Below are 18,313 nucleotides of genomic sequence, written 5' to 3'. Positions count from 1 at the left end.
CAGTTACATGAAAGATGCTGCTCACAGGGGCGGGGTGGGATGGCTAGGAAGGTGGCTGTTCCTATTGCTGCCTCCTGCTGGCTGAACCTAGCTGGAAGCTCAGGAGTAAGAAGGCCTGGGAATGTAGTCTCTGGGGGTCCAGCACCCCCCTTTTTAAGAAGCAGAACAGGAAAAGGGTGAGGAATGGAACTGAAGCCATTGGGTCCACTACACAGGACTGGCCACTAAGCCATATTTCATCACATCTAAGATGCCATTGATTATGGGATGCCATTATTTTATGCACCCCTAAGGAAGAAAAAAGCTGCCAATTAAACTATGATACAATGCTAAAACTGCATCCATTGCAATATGTCTTGGTATGAGTTATTAAAATGTGAAAAAATATGCATCTTAAGATCAATAAAATATGCTATTAGCCGTGTGATCTTTTTTTTTTTTTTTTTAGAGATTTCATTTATTTGACAGAGAGAGAGACAGCGAGAGCAGGAACACAAGCAGGGGGAGCGGGAGAGGGAGAAGCAGGCCTCCCGCCGAGCAGGGAGCCCGATGTGGGACTCGATCCCAGGACCCTGGGATCATGACCTGAGCTGAAGGCAGACGCTTAACGATTGAGCCACCCAGGCGTCCTAGCTGTGTGATCTTAAGCACATGTCAACTTAATTCATTTCCACCTTTGAGCTACAATTTTACCATCTGAAATTGAAGACAATACCTACCTCGTAGGGTTATTGTAAGGATTAAATCAGCTAACACTTTTAAGACTGTTAAGTTTAGGAAGAGTAGGCACTTTGTCTCTTGTTCATTGTGTCCCCTGTGCCTAGCACAGTGCTTGGTGCATGATAGGAACTCAAGAAAATTTTGTGGAATGAATCCACATGGACACTGTATTCCCAAATGATCAGGTTATTGGCACAGAGTGACAGGTGGGTGTCAATAAATGGAAGTTATTATTGGAACAGAAAACTATTATTATTGGAATCAACCATGTTTGGGAACAAGATCTTCTTTGACTAGTTACTTAGAATTGGCTCTTCTGTGGGGGAGTGGGGGGACTCCTCTTTTATTTAAGAAAGATGTCAGAGTGGAGGCCACAGTCTCTGGTGGAAAAGATTATGCCAGATGGCTTTGTGCACACAAAGTAAATCGTGAGCAGAAAATTTAAGGGTGGTGGTGGTGATGGCAAAAGAAGTTGGCAGGGAAGGAGGGGAATGAGGTGGGAGACAAAATATAGAAGAACAACCTCCACCAGCTACAAAGCACGTTTTGGTCATCATTTCCCTAACCCTCATAGGTCTGCAAGCACTGTAGTGTTGTTCCCATTTCACAAATGGGACTCAGGGGGAGCAAGGTTAGGAAGGGATTTTCCCGAATGAAAACAACCAGATGGAAGCAAAGCTAAGACGCCCCGCGTGTGGTTGTGTCTACCTGGCTTCCGGCTGCTGAGAGACAGCCTGAGACCGGAGAGATTAATTTCAATTTGCAACACATGTAAGGATAGGTAAATACGAGGAAGGTGATGAAAATAGCTGTTAGGGTGGTGAGACTATGGGCGATGAGAACAATCTAAGTAGCGTTGACATTATCTTTTCAAGAATAATTCAGCCAACGTACGGAAAGGTGTTGAAACCCAACGCCTTTTCCAGCTGCCATCCACCCGCGAAGCAGTGACTTATCCAACAGGCTGGAGGTTAGTCAGGACTCCAGGATGCACCCCAGACGCGGGGCAACATTCCCCAGCTCATTAATAGGAAGTCACTGATGACTGCAGCGCACGTCCCCACTTCGCTATCCGTGCCCGCTTCCACGCTCCGCACGCCGACCGCCCGTTCTCTCCCGCGGGTAACGAGCACCGCCTACTGGAAGTCAGCCGCTCGGCGGGTTGGCCCCGCCCCCGAGCAAAACGCGCATGCTCCTCAATTCCCCTTCGCCCCCGCCTCCGGGCTTCTCGCGACAGCCGCCCGGCGGCGGCCTGAATCTCGCGATAAAGGCTTATTGTCTCGCGGGACCGCGGCTGGTAGACGGGCTTTCAGGCGGCTCTGGCCGTGGAAGAGGAGTTGCATGTGTCGCTTCAGCTGGCGGTAGTGGCGGGAGCGGAGGCGGCGGGGGTTGTGCGACCGCCCGGGTAACGACCCCTCGTGCCTCTCCCTCTTCCGAGAAGCTCGTAGAGAGCGTGGGGGAAGCCGAGGTGCTGCCCGGCGGAAGGGGGCCGGGCCGGGCGTCTCCACACCCCCGCCCACATGGGCCCCTTTGGTGTCCCCGGGATTGCCCCTTCGCCTCAGATCTTCCCCTAACTCTTGGCCGCCTTTGTCGCTCCAGTGCTCTTACATTCTGCCCCTTGCTGGTTCTTCCGTCCCCATTTTCTCTTTTCAGATTCTGGTCTCCCCGCCCCCTCCCACTCCCATCCCCTTCCCTGATTCCTGTGGCCCTCTCTCGGCGTTGAGCTGCCCGCACACCCTGTACTCTGGGCACCTCCAGTCACCCACCCCTTCTTCGCAGGCTTTTCCAGCCTCTTTTCGTCCAGCTGCTTTGTGGCCTTCATTGCTGCAGTTTGCATCCCTTCCAGATCACCCCCAGACCTTTTGTCCCGTCACTGCGGATCATCCTCCCCATCCTATTATCCCATTGCTTCCTCTTTCCACTAGTCTTCCCCGCCCCCCCCCTCCGCCCCCATTCTTCACGGTCCTTTTGCTACTGGCACTTGCTTCCCTGTAGACCTGTGGAGCTGGTAATGGTGCGCCCGGAATTGCTCATATTTTACGAATCCTCATGCAGCTTGTATCCTTCACTTAAAAACAGAATTGGAACAGATTTAGGGTTGAGGTATTTCTAGTGGGAGGAGGTGAGGCTACATCTGAACACTGCCTTTTTGGGGTCTTGGTCCACAATAGTGAAAATGTGTTATTTTCCTTGCTTACAGGTTTGTGAGATGGCTGCTGATATTTCTGAATCCGGTGGGCATGATTGCAAAGGAGACCCGAGGGGCAATACCAAGTTAGATGCAGACTACCCACTTCGAGTCCTTTACTGTGGAGGCAAGTGTTACAAAGCAGAAAATGGCTTTTGCTCACTTTATTTTTATGCATTGTAATAGTGGTATCACATTTGATTCTATTAATCCTTTTCTCATCCGTCTGGGAAATCCTTAATTGGGGGAGGGGAGGCGTTGGTAAGAGGAGGCATGGGTTAACAGATTTTCTGGACCCGTATGACTTGTGTCTTGCTACTTGGCCTGGAGAAGCTTACAGTCCAGTAAGAATAGAGACATGCAAATAGATTATTTCAATCTAATGTTATTTGCTAGTCTGGCTACTAAAGGAGGACTTCTGGGGCACCTGGGTAGCTCAGACGTTAAGCGTCTGCCTTCAGCTCAGGTCATGATCCCAGGGTCCTGGGATTGAGCCCCACATTGGGCTCCCCGATCCGCGAGAGGCCTGCCTCTCCCCCTCCCACCCTCCCTGCTTCTGTTCCCTCTCTCGCTGTGTCTCTCTCTGTCAAATAAACAAAATCTTTAAAAAAATAAATAAAGGAGCACTTCTTGGAAGATACTGAGTCTGAAGAGATGACAAGAACTGGATGAGGAAGTGGGGAAGGGCATCCCAGATGAAGTGAATGGCTATGCAAGAAAAGACTTGATGCACGTCTGTGGAGAAATGAGCAGCTTTGGATTAGTAGAGTGTGGATATAGTATAGGGAGGGTGTCAGTAAGGAGTGGAAGATGATGAGGTTGGAGCGATGGGTCGTAGGACAGTCTTGGGGAAGTCTTCTTGGTTTGATTAATAATACACATATTAGATTGAATCTGGATTCTTTTTTTTTCTTGGAGTGTTTTTCCTCATTTTCAATGCAGAAATATTTGTAAGTTGGAAATGCTTTAATTTATTAGCATTTTGGAAAGTTCTAGAAAAATTTGAAGGTACAGGATAGCAAAGGGGCAAGTAAGTACTGATTTTTTTCAGGAAATATTTTTGACCACTTACTCTGCCTCGCAGTGTTTTAGGTGCTAGGGACTGAGTAGTGAGTGAATAAGTCAGGAAAGGTCCTTGTGTTTGGAGATTTTACATTTTGTGAGTGTAATAGAGACATTATCTGGAGTTCAAGTACTACAGAAGGAGTGGGATGTCACTGAGTTAAATTTTGTCAAGTTGCCATTTATTGGATATCTTTGAGAGTAAAAATTATAAAATACCTCAGTAAGAATAAGGCAGGGAAACTTTTTGTAGGGTTGATTGATTTTTGTTATGATATTGGTCTTATTTGGTCATCTTGTTTGCCTTTGGAGTCGCAGACCAGGGTCTGCATCCTGATTCCAGCATTACCAGTTATGTGACCTTGGGCAAGTTACCTAATTCAATTAAGGATTAAAGGTCTGTTTCTTAAGGTCTGTTCAATGAAAATAATGATTATATCCTAAGTCAGGTGATTTGCATGAAGCTTCTGGTATAGCAACTAACACAAGAACATAATACAGTAAGTTTTATTATTAGAGAAGTATACTAGTTTAGTATGGTTTATTTATCTTTGTCAGATGTAGTTAAGAGCTGTTGTTCTTTGTGCCCTATTTTATCTAATCTAAGACTCCTATTTTATAAGATTCGCCATTATTTTCCACTAAAAAAAAAACTGTCACATTGACATGCCATAATTATAAGATGTATCCCTATTAAAATGTAGAAAATTTAGGATTGATGAAATACGGTATATGAAAACCATCTTATTAAATTGCTTATGTGACTGCTAAGGTGACTTTTGAACAACTGCGCTAAATATGCAAACCACCCCGGTGATAATTTGTGTTGACCAGCAGTCCCTGACCTTTTTGAGAAAGGTTTATTTTCATTTCCCTTCTTAGTTTGTATTGATATTCCAGGCACTAAGCTGGGGACAGGATTACTTCCTCAAGGAGTTTATGGTCTAGTTGTAGGAGAAGCACTTAGGGAATATTAAATGCTAAATTAAATAGTACTGATTATAACTATGAATTAGGAGTTGAGGAAAAGGAGGGATCTTTGCTCAGAGGAAGTAGGGAAATTTCCAAGGAAATGAGAAGCCTTAGATAAAGGGTAGAATTTGTAAGGAAAGGTGAAGGAATTCGTAAGAACAGTATGGTGGTAAGATTTAATATGGTGTCTTAAGGAGAGAGGGAAAAGAAAGGGCTGATTGGAACAGAGTGCTGGTTGGAGTAGAGTGAGAAACGGGTAGGTAGAATGGGGTCCTTTCTGAAGAGATTTTATCTTCGTGATTGTGACTTCAGACTCAATCTGAGTTTGAATCCTGGCTCAGCCATTTACTTACTTGTGTGACCTCGGCTAGTTCCCTCATTTATTAAAGAGCCTACTTCAGAAGGCTGTCGAGAAGAATGAATAATACTCCCAAAGGCTCCACCTCCTAACACCATCACATTGGATAATAGGATTTCAACATAGTAATTTTGAGGGGACACAAACATTCAGACCGTAGCAGAAGGTTTCATGGCTGATGATGCCTTCTTCATGTTACAGCATCACATCAGCAAGTACATAATGTCAGGTTATTGCACTATTAGTGATGTGAAGTTTGATGGTAGCTGTTAGATCTGTGTGTCGAAAAGCTATAGTTTGCAGAAAGGGAAATTGACTTTTATTTTATTATTTATTTATTTATTTAAGATTTTATTTATTTGAGAGAGAGAGCAAGCATAAGCAGGGGGGAACAGCAGGCGGAGGGAGAGGGAGAAGCAGGCTCCCCGCTGAGCAGGGAGCCCAATGTGGGGCTCCATCCCAGGACCCTGGGATCGTGACCTGAGCCGAAGGCAGACGCTTAACCGACTGAGCCAGCCACCCAGGCGCCCCGGGAAATTGACTTTACTAGCAAGTAACAGTGAACTGTCCAAATGTTTCCATTGCATTAGAATTTTGTTGAACTGAATATTCTTTGAAATGGTGTACAAAGTTTTATAGCTTTAGTATTTGCTGTAATGGTATTTAACCTATAATTCTATCCTGAAAGTGTGGCTGAATATCTGTACCTACTGGTATTTGAACTTGAGCTACTGAGGATTGTAGAGCTCTGGTTAACCAGGGAGAACTTTGGTGGAAAGATCTCCACACTTGAAATAAAGAGGCTAAATTCCAGTTTTCTTCTGCCACATACCTATCACCTTTGTCCTTGGCTGAGCTATTGAACCTTTTTTAGAGCTTCATTTATAAAAAAGTGATAGTGGGATGAGGAAGAGGCCAACCACTGTCACGTGGCTGGCACAGAGCTACGCTATCTGCGTGTCATGTGATCTGATTTCGTGGTTAAGAGCTTCAGAAACTGACCATCCTGTTCTACTAACCAGATGCAGCAGGTTATTTAGCTATCGGTAATGCAGACATGGTGATTCTTACTTACAGGGTGGTGATGATGACACATAATCATGTAATGATAATTGCTGTGATGAGTAATGGTGCTCTTCTCCCTCACAAATCTCAAGATATTGGGCACACTGAACTACTCAATTCTTTCCCTTAAAAGTAAAAACAAAATAGTTGACCCAGTAACAGAATTCTGTTTACAATCTGGAAACCTGAGTTCTTTTGGTTCTTTAACCCATGGAGCCTACACGAGGACAAAATTGAACCTGCATTCCCTCTAGCTTTACAGTTGGCATAATCTGAAAGCACACTATGAAAAAGAAAAGGAAATGTATATTGCAAAGAAATGGTAGCAAAAGTGCTACTGAAGTCTATAAATATGTTAGTATGAATAAAAACTGGTGGCTGTTTTGATAAAACTATCAAAGGAAATAACCAGTTCTTTTCAAGCTTTGTTGTATTGGGAATTGTTCTCAGCTTAACTTCAGACCCGTTGAGATAGTTATGGTAAAACTTTAAGATATGCGGGATAGTATAGTTTGAAGTTCAATCCACTGAGGTTATGGTGTTCTTTAGATTAAAAACAAAAACAAAAATTAAAGAGAATATCTCTATGAACCATGTGCCTTTTACCTCAAAAAAAAAAAAAAGCATGATGGGCGGTATTTGAAAAGTGATACAGAATTATAGGAAAAAGTAGAAATGAAGCATTTTGTCCAATTTAAAATAAAAGGATGAACCATGTGTGTTTATATATTTAAATTTTCTAATCTTTTTTCTCTCCATTTCCCCAGTCTGTTCATTACCAACAGAGGTAAGTCCTTTTAAAATTCTTTTCTTTTTTTAACTTCTGCATTTGAGGTCATTGACTTTAGAGCTAGCCTGAGAACTTTTTTATTTTTCATGTTCTGTCATTTGATAGTAGAGTTTCAACTTCTATAGAAACTTTGGATTGGAATAATTTTATGGTCTTACAAATTGTTTTCTTTAGACTTTGTATCATATGTGTACATCTTTTGTACTTGGCTATCCAGTTTGGACTTCTGCTTGGAACTTATGAATAGTTACCTAATAAAACGAGTAGCCTTAAAGTAAAAAATCTAATGTATAAGCAGAGGAAAGCATAAATTAAAATTATGTATAAGATTTTTTGTTAATAAGCTTCTGAGTCAGAATCTGTGGGCAAGTCACAAAAATAGACACCTGTGTGCCCAAAGCAAGAAATGAACATGCTCGTTTTTTTTTGTTTGCTCCTTTTTCTAATGGCCCTTCTCTTTGATGGAAAAAAAATATGTTACTACAGTGAGGAGGTGCTTAATCCTTTTTAAATTCTAATTTCTTATGGGGCATTTCCTGGTCGAACACAGAATTCCTGTGAATAAGATATTGGGTGGGAGTAGTTGGTTTCATCATTCTTAATATAGCAAATATAGGGAAGGACTTAATTAAAATGTATTGGTTGATTGAAAATGTTCTGTTGTGACGCAATTTGTTCTCCTCCCCTCCCCCCCCACTCCCCCAGTACTGTGAATATATGCCTGATGTTGCTAAATGTCGACAGTGGTTAGAGAAGAATTTTCCAAATGAGTTTGCAAAACTTACTGTAGGTATGAACATTTTTTTCTTTCATCTGAAAGCTCGTATATGTGAAACAAATGCCCATAAGGCATTATTTTAAAGATAAGAAAGTGCTCCTTTAGTAGGATATTACAGAATTGTATTTATATCTATTAGTTTCAAAACTATTTTACATTCTTGGGTTAAAATTCCTTATATAGAATCACACACTGCTTCATGTGTCTTATCTCTCTGAGATAGTTTAGGATAACTTCTTATAAGAAGAGTAATGGTTTAGGAGCAAATGTATTTTCACTCATTCATTTAACAATTATTTCTTGTGAGTATACTATATCCTTCACTTTGTTTTAGATGTTGAGGATAAGGCAGTGAACAAAAGATCTATTTGAAAATTCTAGAATGGGAGACTAAGGAAAATAAGAAATAATTATGTTAAATAGTGGTGAGCAGGGAATAAGGAGATAAGAATTGTTGGGGAGAGAATTTGAGGTTTTAGGTAGTGGCAGGAAAGATTTTGCTGAAAAAACTGCATTTGAACAAGACCTAAAGGAAGGGAGGGAGTGAGTCATTTGGATATCTGGGAGAATATTCCAGGTGTGGGGAAAGTGCAAAGGCCCTGAGGTAAAAAGCTTACCTGTCATATTCAGGAAACATCAAGGAAGCCTTTGTGTCTGGAGCTTATTGAAGAAGGGGGAGAGAAGGGTCAGAGATGAAGTCAGAGAAGTAATGGAGGACCATACCTTAAAGGCCTAGTCTTGGCTTTTTTTTTTTTTTTTTTTTAAAGATTTTATTTATTTGAGAGAGAGAATGAGAGAGAGAGCACACGAGAGTGGGGAGGGTCAGAGGGAGAAGCAGACTCCCCGCCGAGCAGGGAGCCCGACGTGGGACTCAATCCAGGGACTCCAGGATCATGACCCGAGCTGAAGGCAGACGCTCAACGAATGAGCCACTCAGGCGTTCCCCCACCCCCTTCTTTTTTTTTTTTTAAAGATTTTTATTTATTGCAGAGAGAGAGAGCATAGGGTGGGGGGGTCAGAGGGAGAAGCAGACTCCCCGCTGAGCAGGGATGGAGTCCGATGTCCCCGATGTCGGACTCCATCCCAGGACCCTGGGATCATGACCTGAGCTAAAGGCAGATGCCCAACCGACTGAGCCACCCAGGCGCCCCTAGTCTTGGCTTTTACTCAGAATGAGATGTGGCGCTATTGGAGAGATTTGAGCAGAAGAGCAATAAGGTCTAACTTTTGTTTCAACATCTCTTTGGCTACTGTGCTAAAGAACAGACTGAAGAGGAGCGCAGGCAGTAAAGGGAGACCAGATGGGAGGCTGTGGCTGTAATCGCGTCAGGAGACCATGGTGACCTGAGCAGAATGGTAGCAGCGGAGGCGGGGAAAGTAGGCAGGTTCTCAATGTGTTTTGAAGGTAGAGCTGACAGAGCTTTCTGATGTGCTGCATGTGGGATGTGAGAAAAGGAGGCATCTAGGGTTTTGGCAACTAGAAGAATGGAATTGCTGTTGCCAGTGGAAGGGAAGACTGAAGGGAACAGATTTCTTCATTTCGTTAAAACTGTTTGCTTCTCTTACGAGATTGGTGGAAATGAAGGTAGTAGCAGGAAGAAGGGAAAGCCTGAGCTGGAAACAGTCATGTCAGATGTACCTGATGCTGTTCCACTATTTGCTGCTTCCAAGAGGCACAACCCCTGAAACTTTACAGAAGGCCTTTCTGGGTAGTAACCACAGTCGTCATCCGTGGTTGGTTAAGAACCCTAAAGTCGGGTGTTACAGTCTGCGTGGTCATGGTAACATGGGACATGACCTGCCTAGGACGTGATAAGACCTGAGGAAAGAGTCTTCTTAGGCCCAGACTTCCTGTTCCCTAGATTAGTGTGTTTAGATGTAAACATGCCTGCAGAGCCTGAGTGTTTTGTGCTCCTTTCATGTGCTGAAAAGATCCTAATCTTCACATATCAAAGGCTTTGTTTTGTCTTCTGTCACCATGGACTTAATGACCAGAACTAGACTGGATGGGACTTTAGCAGTATCATCATTTGCATTATAAATGGCATGCTGTTGTTGGCAAGATGCTTCTTTGTGTATGAAGTTGCTCAAAGGTGATTTTTTAAAGGTTATTTTGAAGTAATGTTAATACTTTGGATTTCATTGTTAACATCTAGAAAATTCACCAAAACAAGAAGCTGGAATTAGTGAGGGTCAAGGCACAGCAGGGGAAGAGGAAGAGAAGAAAAAGCAGAAGAGAGGTAAGGCCTAAATCCATGGCTTGATTTATATAAAGACACCTTCCCTCTGTCAGAGGAAATACATAATGAGCACAATCCCAAAGCCAGTAATACCTCCCTGCTGCTGCAGTTCCATATGTATATCCTACAGAGCAATACAGAATCATATTCTCAGGATGACTGGATGTCATATGATTTGGGCTTTTACAGTAAATTGGACCTAAGAAAACATGCTTTATTTGCTGTATGCATATGCAAAAAGCAACCAACCAACTTGTTTATGACTTGAAAACTTTACCTTATTAAAATAGTTATAGAGTTGAGGACATTGATAAAAGATTTTATTCTCATTATGTTGTCAGCTCAGTTGAATTTTTTTTTTTTTTTTTAAATAGCTGTTGTGTATAACTGTCTACCTCCTTCTAAAATGAATTCCTGTACTCTGGATCCTGTCCCTGCCTGTTTCTTCTGCCTTAATTATTCTCCCCTATGACTAAAATTAGCTTATAAATAAGGACTGCATCTTTCAAGAAAAATTCCCCCAAGAGCCCATGTCTTTGCCTTATCCCTTGCCCTGCCCTTCTTAGCCAGACTTTTGTAGTAAGATTAGACTCACTGTCCTTGCTCTTCTGTCCTTCATTGCTCATGCCTCATTCCGTCCTAAGCTGACTGTCACACCACTGAAATTCCTCTAATAGGGGTCATCAGTGGCTCAGTAATTGCTAAGCAATAAGAGCATTTGAGCACACCCTTCTTTGAAATGCCATACTTCCTTGGTTTTTGCGACAGACTTCTTCATCCTCCCTGTCGATCCTCTTCGGTCTTCTGTGCAGACTTCTCTTCTACCTTCTGTCCCTAAAAAGTTGTATTTCCCAGGATCCTATGCTTGGCCCTCTTACCTCCTCATTCTGCAGTTTTCTCCCTGAATGATTCTTTCACATCCCTAACTTCTAACACCACTCTACACTTGAAATTCCTGAATCTGTACCTCTGGTCCTGGCCTGTGTCTCTAGACTGGCAATGTGCATGGTCCCACAGGCACCTCAAATGCAGTATTTCCAAGAAAACCAAACTTACTAAGTCCCAAATCTATATCTTTTGTTAATGACAGCATACTGTATCCATTCATCTGAGCCAGAACCTGACACTCATCTTGGGTTCTCTTTCTTTGCTCCCCCCCTCTTTTTTTTTAAGATTTTATTTATTTGTCAGAGAAAGAGGAGAGAGAGATCACAAGCAGAGGAAGTGGCAGGCAGAGGGAGAAGCAGGCTCCCTGCTGAGCAAGGAGCCTGATGGCAGGGCTCGATCCCAGACCCTGGGATCATGACCTGAGTGGAAGGTAGCTGCTTAAGTGACTGAGCCACCTAGGCGTCCCTTTGCTCGTTTTAATCAGTTTTTTTATTTTTTTATTTTTTATTTTTTATTTTTATTTTTTTTAAAGATTTTATTTATTTATTTTGAGAGAGAGAGAATGAGAGAGAACACATGAGAGGGGATAGGGTCAGAGGGCAAAGCAGACTCCCTGCCGAGCAGGGAGCCCGATGCGGGACTCGATCCCAGGACTCCAGGATCATGACCTGAGCCGAAGGCAGTTGCTTAACCAACTGAGCCACCCAGGCGCCCTAATCAGTTTTTTTAAATAGTCATCTTCCTTAATTTATTTAGTACTAATTATTTTTAATTCTATTTAATCAGTTCTAAATTCTTTTATTTCTCCTCCTTACTCTACCCTGTGCCTAATTGCCATTACTGTTACCACTGCTTTGTTAGATTTTGATTAATTTCCACCTGAACTAACGTAGGAGCCTCCAGTAGCTCTCTGTCGGCCTTATTCCTCAAAGGCTCACCCTCCATGCTATAGAGTGATCTCCTAAAACCTAAATCTGTTTTTTTCACTCCTGTATTCATTCGGTGGCTTTTCTTCAGCCTCAATATAAAATCAAATAACAGAGCTTGATGTGCTGGTCCTTTAATGACTGGTAGGTAATCGTTTGCTTTTCTGGCTTTATCTCCTACGTATCCATAAGCATCCTTCATCGAGACAATTGCAGTTCTCAAATATGATGCCTTCTCTTATCTTTGTACTTGTTCCCTTTTTCTGGGATATCTTTTCTTACCATATCTCTCCAGCTCTTCTGCTTTCATCTGGACAGTTCCTTCTACAAGAACTTAGATGCTGTTTCTTCTGGGAAACATTTTCTGTCCTCCAGGAGCTGAGTAAGCCATTCCTCTGCAGAGCTATGGTAGTGCAGTATTCATGGTTCCTGTTACAGTATATGTCAGTTGCAGTAATGATTAAACTTTTTTTTTTGTCTCCTTCACTGGACTGAGAGTCCCTGGAGGGCAGGGACTATGTTTTTTCTGTTCATCTTTGTGTCCTCAGCCCTTAGTGCAGTGCTTGGGACATAGTACTCAATAAATATTTATTGAATGAATACTCATGCATGTGTTTATTAGTTTTGTGTTAGAAGAGGGAACTTTAGAAATTAATGTTTGGTACCTTTTGAAAATTAAGCTTAAAGACGGTATTTATGTTAAACACAAAACAGTTGATGTGGAGCTCTTTTTTTTTTTTTAATAAATAAAGGTGGAAGGGGTCAGATAAAGCAAAAAAAGAAGACTGTACCACAAAAAGTTACAATAGCCAAAATTCCTAGAGCAAAGAAGAAATACGTAACAAGAGTATGTGGCCTTGCAACTTTCGGTGAGTTCAAGTTTAAGTATGTTTAAAATGTGTGAACTGTATTCTCTCTGTTGCTCTCTGCCCCTCTACCTCCCTCTTTCTGTCTGTGTCTTGCTCTTTCTGTCTCTTTTTTAATCTGGCATCATGAAAATTTCACAGGTCTATTTTTTGCTAAGAAGATACAAAATGAGATTTTGCGTGTCTAACTATAGCTTCAAAATCAGATTTTGAAGAAATTTAAAAATCTTTTGCACAGGGAACTAGTTTAACTTTTTCCTTTACAGAATACCTGCGTGGGCACATTTTATGTGGAATGAGGAGGGCTAGGTAGGATTCCCTTTGAAGCCTATCAGTACTGCTTCTCTGTCCCTGCAGGCTAGATGGCAAAAGGCTGCAAAATGGCTTCTGCCCTCTGGGAACAGTAGTAGCGGGTGAGGGAATGTGGGTATCAGCAGAATGTCCTGCTTCAGAGCTCCTTCTGGAGGCTTTGAATGAACAGTGAAATTGTAAACCAAGGTCCCTTCCTGTGACAAGATAGTTGAAAAATAATCATTAGTAGGTTTGTTTCCCTGCTGTAACTATTTCTCTTGTAAAAAAGGATAAATGAAAGAACTTCATTGTACTTGGAAATGTATATGTCATGCTTGGAATTAATGTGTTCCTGGATTTATTTTGGTCTTACCATATGAGTTAGGAATAGTATGAATAATGCTTTGTGTGTGTGTGTGATAGGATGCATCTTTTAAAAATTTATTTAAATTTTTACTTAAATTCAATTAATCAACATATAGTGTATTATTAGTTTCAGAGTAGAGTTCAGTGATTAATCAATTGCATATAACACCCAGTGCTCATTACATAATGTACCCTCCTTAATGCCCATTACCAGTACCCCATCCCCCCGAATAATGCTATTTTTATGTACTGAAGCTTTATTTGACCTTGAAAATATAAGTTGAATGGTTAAGACCACTGCCTGTGGTAGTTTGTAATTATCATGAAAGAAATATAAAACCCATTAAGGTAATCTGTTTTATGAAATTAAGATACAGATTAAATTTCAAAATGGAAAAATATCTTTGATAAACAGTTCCAATTATAGTCTTGCTCTTTCTCTTTTTTAAATAACAGAAATTGATCTTAAAGAAGCACAAAGATTTTTTGCTCAAAAATTCTCCTGTGGTGCCTCAGTAACAGGAGAGGATGAAATCATCATTCAGGGAGACTTTACAGATGACATAATTGATGTCATTCAGGAAAAATGGCCAGAGGTGAGTAGGTAGAACATGGGTACCTGTGGATATAAGTTTTTAAAGCAAGTTGCTTCATGTTACCTGATACCACAATTCATGAGATGTAATTATTTGTGTTTTATAGGTGGATGATGATAGCATTGAAGATCTTGGAGAAGTGAAGAAGTGATTTTGAAAACTTGTCTCTATTTAATGATCTGAACTGAGAGTTGATATGGCCAAAGGGAGAGAGGCCTTTTAAAAATATATATATTTATCCTACAGTAAAACTGTAGATTACCCTCACCCTTGGCATTTTCACTGTTCTATATAAGGCTGCTTGTTTTTTTTATTGCCAAAGTCTAATAAACAGGGGAGACTGTCATGCTTATGCATGAAATAGAATTTAGTCAAATAAAAATTTTTGGTCATTTGGTACTGACTTTTCTCTTTCTCTTATTAACTTTTTATTTTTGGAAAAATATTAGATTTTTTGTGCAGAGCTTTTTTGTTTATTATCTTAAAATCATGATTTAATGAAATCATGATTTAAAGCTGAGTAATATTTTAAAGAATTTGAATTTTGGCTTCATCACCATTAATAACTGTCTCCTTGCTTCTTTGGTGTGATACTTTTGAGATGCTTGGGCATCTAATAGATTTGTGGTTGAATTTGCTTCACTGTTACCAACCAAGTCCACTTCGAGGTCACATTAACTTAATGTTGGTAGGGGTTGTTCACACTGTTCTGGAGATTATTTGGTAAAGTATATTAAAGCCTTAAAACCATCTGCAGTCTGACCCAGTAAGCCACTTAGTTGACATTATCCTAAAGATAGAATCATTCTTGCTTAAAACTGTGGGTGAGGGTGTTCATCACAATGTTACTCATAAATGCAAAAAAAATTACAACTGATACAAATGAACAATTGGGAAATGGTTAAAGAATGATGGTGCACCATATGGTAGAATATTATGCATATATTTTAAAATATTTTCTAAAAGTACTTTGGAAACCTGTTTGGTGATTTTAAGTGGGGAGCAGACCCCAAATTCATTTTATACGTTATCACCACCGTTGTTTTGAGTGGAAGGCCATTCAGAGATGCTGCTGAGTTCTTGTTCTAGCAGTCTGCTAGCCAATTGAAAAGAATATACACTGATACTCAATATAAATATGGTCTGGGAAATAGCAATTGAAATGAGTCTTTCTCAGAAACAGTGACAATGAATTTTAACGAATGCACTGAACGAATTTAAACTTTGTTTTTATAAAGGTCTTAAGTCAGGCTCTACAAATTGAAAAGAAGACTCCAGGTATTTTAAATTGCTATAGATACCTTTAAGAAATTTAGAACCCATTGTTTATTGCCATGCAAATTACAACCTTGAATGAATGTGTGGTTTTTTAAATAATTAAAATCTTAGAAAAAATGTGTAATAAAGATGCAAATTAAGAAAACAGAATTCTGCATTAACTGGATTTTACTGAATAGGAGTATCTGATGAAGCAAATTTACCCATCAAGATCATTTGGTATGTGTTGTGTATGTATCCTGTTGGTGCTGGAAGATGTCTGTGCCTCTATCAACTATGTGACTTCATGTAAAGACTCTCAGTGTTCACAGTTCTTGGCAAATGCAGTTTTAATCCATATAAAGCCAGCAGTGGATGTTACTGCAGGATAATGGAGGATTAAAATTGTCCTTGTGTATAACATGTGTGAATCTTTTTCTTTGACCTGAAATTTAAAATGGAGCATTAGTTTAATCTCTGATTAAAATGTGCTAAATTCAAGTATTGACTTTAATTCATACATTCTCTTTATGTATTATGTAAATGTTTTTGCGGGCTAGTATTTTTAGCAAAAAGAGTACTAACCTTTAAACAGCCTTATGTCATAATTGTAAACGATTTGCTGCAGTTAAGCTGGCAACTTAAATGCAAACCCAGCTTTGATATGTAGTATTTTATTCTCTTAAAAAAAATAGATGCGGACAAGTGATTTTACATTCTGTTTTAGTTACTACATAGAAGCCTCAGTAAATCAGCTGTTGCTTAAGATAAAATACATGGTAAAGGAGCCTGGGTGGCGCAGTCTATTAAGCGTTGAACTCTTGGTTTTGGCTCAGGTTGTGATTTCAGGGTCCTTAGATCCAGCCCCCCATCAGGCTCTGAGCTCAGTGCTGAGTCAGCTTGAGATTCTCTCTCCCTGCCCTCTGCCCTTCTGTCCCTCCCACTTGTGCTCTCTCTAAACCTATTTATTTTAGAGTACCAAGCCAACTCTGCCCTGAACGCATAACCTTTTGCAGGACTCCATCTCAGGACCCTGAGATCACGACCTGAGCCAAAACCCAAGAGCTGGATGCTTAACGACTGCGCCACCCAGGTGCCCCATAAATCTTAAAAAAAAAAAAAAAAAAGATACATGGTAGGTTTTTTCCTCTTAGTTAAAAAAATGTGATAAATTGCAATTTTAAAGATGAAGACTACCATTTAGATCCTGTTTTTGTTATTTTCTAAATTACTTAGGAAATAAGGTAGGGAGACAGGAATGAGTCTGTTTAGTTCCATCAGTTAGACTGAGTGTAAAATCAGATGCGGTATAATGCTGGGAGCTGCCTTTTTTTTTTTTTAAAGATTTATTTATTTATTTATTTGAGAGAGAGCTTGCAAGTGTATGGGGTGGGGGGCAGAGGGAGAGGGAGAAGTAGGCTCTCCACTGAGCCTGATGTGGGGCTCGAATCCAGGACCCTGGGATCATGACCCGAGCTGAAGGCAGACTTTTAACTGACTGAGCCACCCAGGTACCCCTGCTTGGAGCTTTCATAAAACGTTTTATATATTTTTAAAAGATATCTTTAAAGGTCTTTTCTGTTTCATTTTTTTGAGGAGGGGAGGGGCAGAGCAAGAGAATCCTAAGCAGGTTCCATGGCCAGTGTGCAGCCCTAGGTGGGGCTGATCTCTGAGAAAATGACCTGAGCTAAAATCAAGAGTGGGATGCTCAACTGACTGAGCCACCCAGGCGTCTCTCTTTTCTATTTTAAAGAAAACCTGTGGGAGTGAGTGAACTTAAAATACTGAGGGTTTTTGATATGCAACTAGTCATCATACTCTTACCACATAAAATTTACTTACAACTATAATCCCATAAAATGAGCCTCATTTCTTACTATTTTCTGTATACAAAGTATACTATATATATTTAAAAGATTTTATTTCAGAGTGCATGGGGTAGGGTGAGGGAGGGGCAGAGGAACGAGGAGACTCCCGGATGAGCAAGGAGGCCAACAGGGAGCTCTGGATCCTGAGATCATGACCTGAGCCAAAGTTAGGCTCTTAACCCTCTGAGCCACCCAGGCACCCACTGGATTATTTTTTTAAGTAATCTCTACACCCGATGTGGGTCTCCAACTCAGGACCCCGAGATCAAGAGTAGCAGCTCCACCCGGTTGGCCAGGTGCCCCTGCACACATACTTTTAGAGAGTTTTAGGTATGTGGTTGCCTGGTAGAAAAACGCCACATTTTAACAATGGTGAAATTTGGGAAACCTGAATTGAAATGCTCCTTAACTGGAAAGTTGACATTCAACCACATTCCTTTTTATCTTTCTCATTCCACTAAGATTTAATTGTACAGTCATCTACTGATAGGATGCTTTTAACTAGGAACTTGCTTTCCCGAAAAGACAAAACAAAACACACACACACACCCAGAATGTGGTAGATTTTGTCATGACCAAGTGCCCAAGTTCTCATTGTTATTCAAAAGCTTCATCAAGAGTCAAAAAGACAAAACACACACACACACACACACACCCCACCCCCTCCCCCCCCGCCGCCGCCTCAATCTGTGATTCGTAGTTTCGAGCTGTGTGCTAGAATGGCTAGCAGCTGCTAACTACCGGGGCTGGCGTCTGCGTCCGTCCAGGTATTCGGGTGAACGGCCAGGTACCGTTCTCAGTGCCCGGTGTGCACAGCGGCCGACAAGACCGGGAAAGAAGTGAGCAGCTCAACTGTCAAAACTGCGGTGGCGGGGGCAGAAACGGCCTTTAATTTGCTTCCTCGTTCGCTGGCTAACGGCGAAGAACCGGTTCTTTGCGGACGGTGGCTGACGGACCTCACAACCGCAGACCAACCTTCCCAGAGCCCGCAGCCCCGACCCGCACGCGCGAGAGCCAGGAGGGCGCACCTCAGGTCTCGCGAGAGCCGGGGTGGCCCCTCGGCGACGCCGTAGGCGGGGCCG

The 18,313-nt window shown here is 41.4% G+C and overlaps 1 protein-coding gene across 2 annotated transcripts; it reads left to right on the top strand.

Moving 5' to 3' along the window:
- The first annotated feature begins 1,977 nt into the window (after positions 1-1,977).
- DENR (density regulated re-initiation and release factor) lies at positions 1,978-15,854 on the top strand. 2 transcript variants are annotated; one of them, XM_035016907.1, is made up of 8 exons: positions 1,978-2,081; positions 2,921-3,035; positions 7,133-7,152; positions 7,861-7,945; positions 10,090-10,173; positions 12,740-12,856; positions 13,967-14,106; positions 14,213-15,854. In XM_035016907.1, the coding sequence occupies exons 2-8, from the start codon at positions 2,930-2,932 to the stop codon at positions 14,255-14,257; spliced, it is 597 nt and encodes a 198-aa protein (XP_034872798.1). In that variant the 5' UTR covers positions 1,978-2,081; positions 2,921-2,929; the 3' UTR covers positions 14,258-15,854. The 2 variants fall into 2 exon arrangements, with proteins under 2 accessions (XP_034872798.1, XP_034872797.1); XM_035016906.1 differs by having other exon boundaries at positions 2,017-2,125.
- The last annotated feature ends 2,459 nt before the right edge of the window (positions 15,855-18,313 follow it).

The sequence above is a fragment of the Mirounga leonina genome, unplaced genomic scaffold, assembly GCF_011800145.1.
Source record: "Mirounga leonina isolate KUSES-001 unplaced genomic scaffold, KU_Mleo_1.0 Mir_171, whole genome shotgun sequence".
Taxonomy (NCBI): Eukaryota; Metazoa; Chordata; class Mammalia; order Carnivora; family Phocidae; genus Mirounga; species Mirounga leonina.
This window is presented reverse-complemented; position numbering and strand designations above follow the sequence as displayed.